Source organism: Microtus pennsylvanicus, chromosome X (assembly GCF_037038515.1).
Source record: "Microtus pennsylvanicus isolate mMicPen1 chromosome X, mMicPen1.hap1, whole genome shotgun sequence".
In the NCBI taxonomy this organism is placed as follows: Eukaryota; Metazoa; Chordata; class Mammalia; order Rodentia; family Cricetidae; genus Microtus; species Microtus pennsylvanicus.
Window position 1 is genome coordinate 54,195,859 of NC_134601.1, and position 13,100 is coordinate 54,208,958.

General features: G+C 44.4%; 1 protein-coding gene across 1 annotated transcript; it reads left to right on the plus strand.

Moving 5' to 3' along the window:
- The first annotated feature begins 215 nt into the window (after window positions 1–215).
- On the plus strand, window positions 216–8,167 carry LOC142840347 (uncharacterized). Its single transcript, XM_075956908.1, has 3 exons — window positions 216–595; window positions 6,759–6,804; window positions 7,943–8,167. Exons 1-3 carry the CDS (start codon window positions 216–218, stop codon window positions 8,165–8,167), a joined length of 651 nt encoding a protein of 216 aa, XP_075813023.1.
- Window positions 8,168–13,100: the final 4,933 nt, after the last annotated feature.

Sequence of the window (13,100 nt, forward strand, 5' to 3'; positions counted from 1 at the left end):
TGTCATTATTCCATGCACAAGTTCGTGCCCACACTCCACCCCTTGTATGCCTAAACTAGAGCCTCACCCAGGGTTGTGAGTTGAAAGCCAATAGCAGCGATAGCAGTCTGGAGTAACAATTTTAGCCTGGAAATCCCAGACAGTTCCTCAGGGGGCTTCAAGGCGCACAGCCATTGCAGAACCCACAAGGGGGCGCTTTCTGATGCGCTCAGATCATGGCCTGCAAGTACTTCTACTTCGACTATGACTTTTACCGGGTGAACTTCTATGAGGAAGAAATAATGACTGAACCTGAGAAAACAGTGGCCTACACGATAAACAGTGGCAGCTTTGACCAGGGAGTCATAGAGGCCCTGAATAATCTGTTCTGTGAGGGCCAGAAGAGCTCTGTCGACGACCACAGCTACCAGGACTGGGATATAAGTAACAGCCAAGACATTGAGCAAGAAGAGGTGGAGATGGCCATGAACATGGTCGAAGCCAGTGAACAGCCATTAGTCAAGATTCGCCAGAAACCATACATATTCACGCCTGGACAGCTGTGGGAACTGCGAGCAGTCTTTGAAGAAACTCAGTACCCAGACGCCATCAGACGGTATGTATCGGGTCTGTCCTTTAGGACTTTGGGCTCCTTCTCCTCTCCCCTGGCCTCTCCTCAGTCTTGTTGAAAGTTTGTAATATTTTTGAGATTCAGAATACTGACTCATAATAAGCATAGCTTTTTGCCACTGAGGTACAAGCTCCTCAGGGAACCTCAGCGCAAGGGAGCCTAGGTGGGAGCCACAGGAGTGCGCCCTCTGGCGAGCTAAGGGCATTGGCCTCACTCTGAGGAAGAAAGCCGCGAAACTTGAGGGTGACCCATGCAGCAGACAGAGGTGGCTTTTTTTGTAAAGGAATCTCAGGCTCCCTGCATGAGCTGTGTTGCATGTAGGGGACCACAGCCTCTTTTTAGTTTTGTTGAATCGGAGTCTGAGTTGTACAGGCTGGACTTGAACCGACTTGGTAGCCCAATCAGTCCTTGAAGTTGTGATCGATCCTTCTGCCACAGCTTCTTCAGTAGCTGAGATTACTGGTTTGTGTCATCAGGCTTGACTTCCTATCCATTCTTGGCCCTGAATCCACAATCTTCACCTGACTCTTTGATGATGTTTAAGGGGAGTTGTTGTCTAGAAGTCCTAAGTAAAGTCTGTTTTCTCCATCCATTAAAGAATTCAAAGGCGGAAAGATCCCGGGCACAACAGGCGGCAATGGTACTTACTAAAAGTACTAAAAGTGAAGTAGGAAACACACACAGTGAGGCATGCGAGAGAGAGAGAGAGAGAGAGAGAGAGAGAGAGAGAGAGAGAGAGAGAGAGAGAGACAGGAGGAGGAGGAGAGGAGAGGAGAGAGAGAGAGAGAGAGAGAGAGACAGAGAGAGAGACAGAGAGACAGAGGAGGAGGAGGAGAGGAGAGGAGAGAGGAGGAGGAGGAGAGGAGAGAGAGAGGAGAGAGAGAGACAGAGAGAGAGACAGAGAGAGACAGGAGGAGGAGGAGAGGAGAGGAGAGAGAGAGAGAGAGAGAGAGAGACAGAGAGAGAGACAGAGAGACAGAGGAGGAGGAGGAGAGGAGAGGAGAGAGGAGGAGGAGGAGAGGAGAGAGAGAGACAGATAGAGAGACAGAGAGAGACACAGAGAGACAGAGGAGGAGGAGGAGAGGAGAGGAGAGGAGAGGAGAGAGAGAGAGAGAGAGAGAGAGAGAGAGAGAGAGAGAGAGAGAGAGAGAGACTCCCCACAAAGTAGAAAGGGGAATCTGAAAACGAAATGGTTTTCATTTGGAGAACTGGAAGTTTTCAGCTGACTAGTCCTCTCATAAACTGAACCATGTTTAGGACAGACCTTGAACATAGGGGAGCAGGCTGGAAAATTAGCCAACGGCAGGAGAAAACGCCTACTAGGCCTTTGGCTCAGGTAAAGAGGGTGAGAGAGAAGCAGAAAGTTTGCTCTCTTAATAGTTTGAGGCCTCTTTCCCTGTATGTCTGCAGGTCAGGTCTAGCTCTTGGTCCCTCAAGACCATACCTCTTGGGTGACCAAGGTTAAACTTTCCATGCATCCTGGTGCAAACCAGGTCTCCAAAATGCTCACTGACCACTCCTTTGGTTCCTTTCTGTTTAAAAAGTGTCCAAAATTAAACACAGAAACATAAAGGGCATTGCTTAAATCAAATCTGAAGGTGAGAACTCAGCAGACTGAAGTCTTCTCAAGTGATTTGGGGATAGGTCCCTGGGAGTCTCTACGACGCCACAGCAAAACCTGAACCCATTAAATAAGTGCCCTTTCCATGCCCCTAGTCCCCACCTACCACTCTCTTGTTTATTTGTCCTCTCTATATGATTCCTCTAAGGACCTCATATAAGGAAAATCAGGCAGAATTTGTCCTTCCTGAACTAAGCTGCCTCGATTAGTATGTCTTTGAGCCTTGTCGGTGTGTTAGCATCAGACAAAATTTCTGCTTTCTCGGGGGTCAGTCATACCCAAACACCCCTATGCACAGCCATGTGAAAAGCTATCTGGGCAGATTTTCCCTGTGGCCCATGTGGCTTGTGCTTCACTGGTGTGATCTAGTGGAGCAGACAAATGCTTTTAGAACTCCATCTCAGTCACTCGGGGTGCACACCCAGAATCAGACTTGTGTCATGGGATCATCCCTGCTCACTATTTGAGGAACCACCTCACCCTTCCTTTGCGCTGTACTATTTGACATTTCCCCAGAGGGAGCATCATGCTTCCAATGTCTTCAGGGACTCACCGTGCTTTATTCTGTGGGTGTTGTTAGTAGCCACCTTCTGAGTGTGAGGACCTTCTGGGTGTGGTTTGAACTGCTTTTCACTACTGCTGCCTGAATTTCCCTGTGTTTATGGATACCGTGACCTATGTTCGTGGTCAAATACGTCTTTAGCAAGGTCTTTTTCTCCTATCTAAGTCAGGGTGTGTTTTGTGGTGAGTTATTGGTGTTCAAATTTGCTGTCTGATTGCATGTAATGTTTTCTTCCCAGAATCATTTCTTTCAATACACAGAAATACTAAAATCTGCTAAACATCCACATTTATCATTTCATTTGTGTTGCCTGTGTGGGGCCTGCTTTTTGTGTGCAAAATTTTTCAGAGATCAAATATACGGAAGAATGAAGACTTGTGTGCCCTCACAAACATATCATTCGGCCGTCACTTTGCATAGTTATCTATACCTAGTGGCACAGATCTATAACCTCAGCCACATGGGAGGGAGATCCAGAAAGAGAGACACTTCCAGGTTTTGCAGGGCTCAGGAGGATGCTCAAGGTCAGCAGAAGCAGCTTAGTGAAACTCTGTTTCAAAATAAGACTGAAAAACACATAAATACAAATATAATTATAAAACCATACAGCTCAGTGGTAGACCCCTTGCCTAGCATATCTGGGATTGTAGGTTCAATTCCTGATGTCACAAAATATGTATAATTTGTATGTGGCAGATATAGACACATACAAATTTTCTTTTTTCTTTTGTTTATATATATTTTCAAATCAGGGTTTCAATGTGTAATAGCCCCGTCTGTCCTGGAACTCTCTCTGTAGACTAGGCTGGTCTCAAACTCACAGAGAGCCACCTGCCTCTGCCTCCCGAGTGCTGGAATTAAAGGTGTGCACCACCACCACTCTCTCTCTCTCATACATTACATCCCTACTACAGTTTCCCTTCCCTCCACTACTCTCAGCCTCCCCAGACTTCCCTGCTCCCCTGTCCACTGCTCCCCCACTTCCCTTCAAACCACTTCTACATAAAGCTCCTTCTAAAGGTTGCTGAAAAGTCTGCTTATAGAGGTGTGAGGGGAGATAGCAATTATTTACATTTTTATTAAAATATTTTTCATGCTATATATTTTAATCATATTCTTTCTTTCCCCCAACTCCTCCGATATCCTCCTTACCCATTCAACTTCATGAACTTTCTCTTTCTCAAAAACAAAGGGAAAAAAACAGAAAAAAACAACAAAACCAAAACCCAAATCAAAGAAGACAAACTTAAAAAAGAAAACAAGACAAGAAGTAACAAAACAAAACAAAAGGTTCACACACACACACACACACACACACACACACACACACAAAATACAATATCTTTTGTGTTGGCCAACTACTCTGGACATGGGGCCTGCCCTGGAGTGTTGTGCTGATGATGGTGTCCTTTGCTGTCCAGAAGCATACAGAAGCTTTTCAGTTTCATGAGGTCCCATTTAGTAACTTTTAGTCTTAGTGCCTGTGCTACTGGTGATCTGTTCAGAAGGTCTTTTCCTGTGTCAATGAGTTCAAGGTTATTTATTACTTTCTTTGAGACAGGGTTTCTTACAGGCCTGCTGTGTTTCCTTCTCAGCTTGCTATGTGATTTTGGAAACATAACTTGACCTCTCTGTTTTATTCTATTAGGTTCAGTGTATCTGGGTGTATGTCTATAATAGTAATTTTTTTCTCTTGGTGGATTTTTTCTTTAATGGATATATAGTGTTCTTTCTTACCTTGTCTGATTAGTTTTGTTTTGAAGTCTCTCAGATATTAAAATAGCTACACCTGCTTGCATCTTGGTTCCGTTTGCTTGGAATGCCATTTCCCATCCTGTTACTCTAAGGTAACATCTGTCTTTGCTGTCCTTGGTTTGTGAGCTGTTTCTTGAATGCAGCACAAAGATGGATCCCATTTTCTTACCAAATCTGTTAGTCTGTGTTTTCTGGTGTGTGTGGGGAAGAATATAGACCATTAAATTAGATAGTTTTTAATGATCGGTGTTTACTGATTTCTGTTATTTTGTTGTGGTGTAGCATTTTTCCATCATTTGATTAACTATTGTGAGATTATTTATTCCTTGTGTCCTCTTGGATTCAGTTAACTTTCTCTCTTCAGCCTGAAATTTCCTTCTAGTGCCTTCTGCCGAGCTGTATGGGTGGACAGAAATTGCTCAAATTTGCTTTTCTCTTGAAATGTTTTTTCTTTCTCTGTTAACTGTGGTTAGTAGTTTTGCTGGATCTAGTAGTCTGATCTGACATCTGTGGTCTCTTAGGGCTTCTACAACATCTAACCAATCCCTCCCGGCATTCAGACTCTCCAATGGGCCCATCTTTACATGTGACTTGGTCCTTTTCCCTTGAAGCTTTTAATATTCTTTCTTTGTTCTGTATCTTTAGTGTTTTAATTATGTGGCAAAGGTATTTTCTTTTCTGCTCCAGTCTATTTGGTGTTCTGTATGCTTCTTGTACCTTAATAAGCATCTCTTTCTTTAGAGTGGGTGAGTTTTCCTTCATGATTTTATTGAAAAGACTTTTTGTGCTTTTGGCGTGTGCTTTTCTCCTTCTCTATACCTATTATTCATAGGTATGGTGTTTAAATATTGTCCCAGATTTCCTGGGTTAATTATGTCTGGATATTTATTTTTAATATTTAACACTTTCTTTGACCAAGATATTCATTTTTCTACCTTGTCTTCAAGATGTGAAACTCTATCTTCCATGTCTTTTAATCTGTTGTTGAGACTTTCATATAAAGTTTTTGTTCGACATCCTGAGTTTTTCACTTCTCTTTTTATTTCATCCTGGGCTTTCTTTGGTGATTCTATTTCTTTGTTAAATTCTACTTTCATGTCTGGAATTGTTTTTACTTGTGTTTTTTTTTTTGGCAAGTTTTTGTGGTCTTTCAGACATTTATTTGGATCTTCTTTAAGGTATTTGAACATATTAATAATTGGTGTCTTGAAGTCCTTGTCTTATGCTTCAGCTAAATCGCTTTTCTTATAGCCTATCACAATAGAGTTGCTGACATCTTGAGGAAGCATGTTGTATTGATTCATGTTTGTGTTTGGCGCTGGGATCTAGGCATCTGAAGCTATGATGTTTGAGGTGTTTCTTAGTGTAGACATCTGGTGTCGTATTTGTTGGGTGGGTCCTTTGGTCCCAGTCAAGTGTAGCTGCTGTGGGTAGCTGTGTCCCAGCAAGTATGGTGGCTGAGGGTCCTTGGCAGAATTGTTTTGCACTTCAATGGGGAGTCACAAAGGGATGGAGCTGAGCTGAGAGGGGCAGTGGGGAAGAACTAGACTTATTCTGCATCTGCACCAGGAGGCTGAGTCCCTAAGAGATTGGGTTGGGCTAGGCGGAGGGCCTCCTGAAGGCAGGCTGCAACAGAACTAATGGTGGAGGAAGGTCATTGGCTAATAAAGGAACTGCCTTGGCCCATTTTATTGGTTAGAACATAGGTAGGTGGAGTAAACAGAATAGAACGCTGGGAGGAAGAGGAAGTGAGCTCAGAATCCACAGCTCTCCTCTCTGGAGCAGACGCCTCAGAGAGATGCCATGCCCCAGCTCCGACCCAGGATGGACTTAGGCTAGAATCTTCCTGGTAAGACTGGTGCTCACAGATTATTAGAGATGGGTTGATCGGGATATCAGAATTAGCCAGTAAGGGCTAGAGCTAAAGGGCCAAGCAGTGTTTAAATGAATACAGTTTGTGTGTTGTTATTTCGGGCATAAGCTAGCCAGGCAGCTGGGGTGTTGGGGACACAGCCCCGCCGCTCCTTATTACTACAAAGTAAGCCGGAACTGGGATTTGTATATAAAATAATATTGTTCTAAAAATAAAATAAAAAGAATAAGTATGGAGAGCAAGATATTAAATTTTAAAATATACATGGTATGTACTAATTATAGTTAATTCCATGCCTAGTATGGAATATTAAATATTTGTCTTTTTCTCTTCACAGAAGAGAACTGGCAGAGCTCATGAATGTGGATGAACAGAAGGTGAAGGTCAGTCAGCCTGCGTATTTAGTTTACCAGAGTGCTGATCTCAGAGTTGCCTCCGGACATGGATGACTTTGCCCTAGGCACATGAAACTACTTTATTTTTTCCTTGTGTCTTATGCTGGGGGAAAAGATCTGGAATATGAGACCTTGGCAAACGGAAAATGGAAAAGGAAAACTTTAGCTAATGTTTACTCCGTGCGGGGCAGTCAATTGTGATCCTAAAATAAAAGCAAAACCAAATATATAGCATCTACACCTCTGTCTGTCTGTCTCTCTCATGTATGTATAAATGTGTATATATACGTGTGTGTATATAGTATCTATGTTGCATAAATATTTTGCATGTGTGTGTGTGTGGCATAATTAACATTTGATTCCGTGTAACACAAAAGAGTGCTTCACAGGGGTCTCCTGGTGAGTATCATTTTGAAACTCAGGGTGACTTGGAAATGATCATGTGGCTGTAGGGAATATCTTGGTTGTAAAACAGAACATGTGCACTTGGTAAAAGAATGAATGAATGACAAACTAAAGGGGAAATGGGATAATTGAGCCATGAAATATTTTTTCATAAACTAAAGCATTTTCCTATCATGTGAGACAAATGTGGAAAGAGAACTTAAAGTTCAAGAGGGTAAATTTCTTTGTTTCTTTTAGAAGGTTTTGAAAAGGTGATTCAGACAGTGGTGGTTCTACATTTAGTTTCTGGTGTTATTATATCTCATATCCAGGAAAAATATTTCCCCAAGTTCCCACTAGGGCAGAGGAGTCAGTTCTTGAATACAAAGGGAGTTCATGACCACCAGGAATACAGGAGACTGTTTCTAAGGACAATTTTGAAAGAATAACTGTAAGCCTGTGCACATAGAGCTTGGTACATGACTCTAATTGGGTGTGCAGAATAAAGGGTTTGGTATTGTGCGTAATGAATTTTTCTTTGTTTTTCTGGTAGTGACATACAACCCAGGAACTATGAAACTGTAGGTAGGTCATTGGCCATGAAATGGCTAGTAGCTTCAGCCATACAAAGCATGTGAGCACTTAAAAACTGCATTGTGGGTTCAAAAGAGATTCATAGGGTCAAATGAGAGCAGCAACTGCTAAATATGTTAATCGAACCCTTCTCTCCCTCGGATTTCAGGACTGGTTTAACAACAAGAGAGCTAAACTTAGGAAGAACCAGAGGGCAATACTGAGAAAAAAGCATTCCCCTGCTATCAACGACAACCTTGATATGAAGACTCTGGTGGAGACCAAGAACATCTTCATTCTCCAGGAGCAAGTGGGAGATGGGCTCTTCTGGTGTCGCAGGAAGTTTGTCGCCCATACTGGCCAGGACATTCCTATCTTTCTCTCCTTATATTAGCAATAAAGCACAGTTTATCCATTTACAACTTGTGTGTGCCCTCCACAGAAAAGGATGTGTTTTATTACAATTTGTACAGAAGTCAGCTCAGAGCAGGTGAGGGATAGAAACACATACCGGTCATTGGAATGCATAGCAGCCACTGGAACACATAGCAGTCACTGGAACACATAACGTTCACTGGAACACACAGCAGTCACTGGAACACATAATGGTCACTGGAACACACAGTGGTCACTGGAACACATGGTGGTCACTGGAACATATAGCAGACACTGGAACACATAGTGGTCACTGGAAATCACAGCGGTCACTGGAACACATAGCAGCCAGAAAAACACATAGTGGTCACTGGAACACATAGTGGTTATTGGAACACATAGCGGTCACTGGAACACACAGTGATCACCGGAACACATAGCGGTCACTGGAACACTTAGGGGTTATTGGAACACATAGCAGCCAGAAAAACACATAGTGGTCACTGGATCACACAGTGGTCACTAGAACACATAGAAGTCACTGGAACACATAGTGGTCACTGGAACACACAGTGGTCCCTGGAACACACAGCAGTCACTGGAACACATAGCGGTTACTGGAACACATAGTGATCACTGGAACACACAGTGGTCCCTGGAACACATAGCAGTCACTGGAACACATAGTGGACACTGGAACACACAATGGTTACTAGAACACATAGCGGTTACTGGAACACATAGTGGTCACTGGAACACACAGTGGTCCCTGGAACACACAGCAGTCACTGGAACACATAGTGGACACTGGAACACACAGTGGTCACTAGAACACATAGCAGTCACTGGAACAATAGTGGACACTGGAACACACAGTGGTCACTAGAACACATAGCAGTCACTGGGACACACAGTGTTCACTGGAACACATAGCGGTCACAGGAACACACAGCTGTCAGTGCAACACATAGCAGTCACTGGAACACATAGCAGTCACTGGAACACATAGTGGTTATTGGAACACATAGCAGTCACTGGAACACATAGTGGTTATTGGAACGCACAGTAATCACTGGAACACATAGTGGTCCCTGGAACACACAGTGGTTACTGGAACACACTGCGGTCACTGGAAAACATAGTGGACACTGGAACACACAGTGGTCACTAGAACACATAGCAGTCACTGGGACACACAGTGTTCACTGGAACACATACCAGTCATCGAACACATAGCTGTCACATGTCCCTGGCAGAACAAGGGAAGGCTGTGCCTCAGCAGCATTCATGGACAGTACTTCTCTAGCTTCATGTTCTGCTGCACCCTCCTAGGTGCCTATACAGAACTCTCCTGAGACTTGTATGATAAGACAACTAGCCTACCAATTCTGGCATAGTGTCTGTGGAGAGGGTCTTGGGGGAAGGGGGTGTGAGCAGCATCAGGAGACCATGGACATGAGCACTGGGCAGTGGCAGCTGCAACTGTGTGTGTCTAAGCAGCTAACATTCCTGACAAAACAGATATGTCCAGGAAAAATATGGAACCAGAAACTCAGAGGAAGGGAAGGGCTGGTTGGTGGTTACTACCTTTGCCCACCCCTGTGGGGCAGGCAGGTAAGGAAAGTACACAGTATAATCTCTCCCATTTTTAATTGCTATTCTGACCCTCTTCCAGCAAATTCTCATTTTGTCATTTTTCAGAGAGAACGGTTTAGAAGTGACCTCATCTTGTCAAAACATTAAAGGTTGTTTTAAGGACCTACTAGTGTTGTTATGCAATGGCTGGTGATATACATGGGAGGCCTGCCCTTTTCTAAAGAGAAAGTGGGGGAGAGTTTGAGGGCAGGGACTAAGAGGAGTCAGGGGTCTCAAGAGAATAAGTCAAAGGCAATGAATCTACGTGGACTACTACGTGGAGTAACTAGGGCCAAGAGACAGCACTTGATCACCAAAGGCAGGTAAGTTTTCAACAGAGGCAGGGTCATGATTACAGTGGCCAGATGTGTGTAGACCTATTTACTGCACCTGCATCCAGGGGTTCCAGAAGTGAAACACATAGAAAGCTCAAAATTAGCCTCAGTCTATACAGATAGCTGTGCTTGAGAGCTATAAGGGTATATCCAGTGAACAGGTAAAGGCCAGCCTTGTCAGAGTGCCAAGACTTATTAGGGGATGGAGCAGCAAGCCTGGCTGAAGCCCTGACTAGTATCATGTAGCCAGGCATGAGAATGATGCCTTCATACACTCATCTTATGCATGGGGAGAATAAAACAGAGAGGTCAAGTGACGTTTCCAAAATCACACAGCAAGCTGAGAAGGAAACACAGCAGGAGGCCTGTAAGAAACCCTGTCTGAAAAGAATGTGGTCTCTCAGAGAAGATGGCCGACACCAGGAGAACATGGCTCATTGAATCAACTAAGCATAGTTCACATGGACTCACAGAGACCAAAACAACAAGCATAGGACTTGCAAGGGTCTTTAATAGGTCCTCTGTGTGAATGTTGTAGGTGTTAGCTTGGTGTTCTTGATGGGGCTCCAAGACTGGAAAACTTATTGACCTGCTTTTGTGAATGTTTTCCTCCTGTTGGGTTGTCTGTTCCATCATCTGTATGACGGCTTTTGCCTAGTCTTATTATATCTTGTTTTATCCTGTCTGGCTCTTCTGTCTTAGAGGCCTGCTCTTCTCTGAAGAGGAAATGGAAGATAGCTGATCTGGGGGACATAGGATGTCAAAGAGTTAGGGAGTGGAGGAAGGAGAATCTGTGGTCAGGATGTACTGTATGAGAGAAGAATCTATTTTCAATAAAACGTTTTCAATGTGGATTGCACCAGAAGGGTGATACTAAGAGCTGCCCTTCCTCTCCACATCCATGAAGCATACACATACATGAACTCACACCAACAATGTGTATCCGTGCACACGACCATGTGACTACACATAAAAATGATGTCTCACATCCAATAATGTATTCAGTTTTCAAGTTCAGATTTCTTTCAGGTGCCTTCCACCTTTCCACTATTTATAGTGGTGTCTGCTTCTCTAATGTACCCCCTGCCTGAATGACGTTCTGGCTTCTTTTGCATGAGTAAAATTTCATGGAGTTCAGAGATTAAACAGCAGAGACTTGCTCCTCGAAAAGGCCTCCCAGGAATTTTCTGTGTATCCTTTCTTCTGAACTAGACCAATCTCCGTGGTGGACACTGTCCTGGAACATTTTTTCTGTTCAGTCCCTCTTCTTGCCCTGGGGCTTAAATGGAGATTTAGAAGATTTAGTTCTGTTAATCAAGAGAAAAAACAGGGATAGGCAGGAGACAAGGAAACTACGGGAACTATAGGATGCAGGAGGAAAAGAGAACAAGATTCCTAAAATCATGTCCCAGGCGACCTTCAGACCTGTGAAAGTCACAGTGAGGGACAGAGAACACTGGCAATCCAGGAAAACTCGGGTAGGCTGATCTACTGCCCAGGAAGCCCATGCCACAAGGCAGAAGATAACTTGGCGGATGACAGTGACCCCTAACTGAAGCTGTCGGGACAAGGACCTGTATATCAGTATTGGCAGTCCCCCTACCATCTCCAAGCTGTTCTCCTTATAAAACTGGGTTCACTGCACTGGGGTACACCCTAGTGCACAGGGTACTCATGGTAATGTGTGGGACACACCCTCCCATGGTCATATGCCTGAATTGCAGCAGGACAAAGATAGGAAAACTAGGCTTTGGAGTTCAGCAACACTGGCAGCTTCTCTTCCTGTTTAGGATTCCCATCCATGGAGTCAGAGGGGACGACAAGGGCTCAGAGTCACTAGAAGTGGGAAAAGGCACTGGACATTCAGAACCTGGCCCAGCCCAGGTACGGGATTTCCATTTAGTTCCACTCATCTGTAAGTACAGTCTCAGGCTGGCAGGCTCCAATGCGGGCTGCGGAAGGAATACTGCAGAGAGGCATGTGTTCTCTGATGCTGTACCAGAGGACACCACTGTTTGCTCTGTGGCTCAGGTAATGTGCCATATGACTGGGGAGGAAGGGCATGACTAAAACAGGAAACCCCCTGAGGCTGTCTGGCTCCAAGCAGGAGATTTGTATTTGTTCTTCTTGGCCTTGTTGTAGCACATCTGGTCCTCCAGGAGGAGACAAATGCCTCTGGCTTCAGCTCTTATTCCTGTTTCTGTGGGTGCCATGCAGTCAGATGTCCTGTTACAGGCCTCCTGCAGATTAGCTCCAGGCTCAGCCACTTCATGGGGCCGGCTACTCTTGGAACTTCTGTATAGATGCAGCAGGATGTACGGGCCTGAAAGCAGCCATCGCCAAAATCAGGTTGTAGCTTAGCTTCTCTTTGGTTCAGAGCCCATACTTGGGGACAACTGCTGCAGGAGATGTTTGGGGTGACCTTAAGGTGGGGAAATCACACAAACATGCAGGTTGGGTCTTGGAGCTGGCCAGAGGGAGTTGGAGAAACTTCCCCAGACGGGAGAGCAGCTGCTGGTACTTGAACCCTCCAACAAGGGGCCATGGAGGCCAGTTTTGCTCCAAGACTGGTGGTACCTGAACCCTGTGCTTCTAGACATTCCATTTATTTTTGCAAAAGCACATTTCATGGGCTTATATACATGCATGTCGGAGATTGAATTTCCAATTTGTTTGAGTTGCATGCTGCCTTGAGAGGCCGTTTCTAGTCTAGTTTAGGATGTGATTTTGAACTTCCTGAAAACTTTAGTGCTCCACCCCTTGCATAGTAGCTGTGAGAGGGGGAACACCAAGGACTACTTCCTGAACCCAAAATGTCTGTTCTATTATTGGACATGATTGCTACTGCCCGCTGCAAAAACTAATCTCATCACAGCCTCCCTCACACATTGACTTGTACAGCGTGAACGTTAGATAAAGGAGTCAGTCCAGAGATGATAGTCGGATGGACTCAACTAGCTCAAAACTACACGCAATGCTTGT

Excerpts from the sequence above, each read along its gene's own strand:
- LOC142840347 (XM_075956908.1), top strand. The coding sequence starts at position 216 with ATGGCCTGCAAGTACTTCTACTTCGACTATGACTTTTACCGGGTGAAC. Across the intron at positions 596-6,758 it reads TACCCAGACGCCATCAGACG|AAGAGAACTGGCAGAGCTCA; the intron begins GTATGTATCGGG and ends TTCTCTTCACAG. Across the intron at positions 6,805-7,942 it reads TGGATGAACAGAAGGTGAAG|GACTGGTTTAACAACAAGAG; the intron begins GTCAGTCAGCCT and ends CTCGGATTTCAG.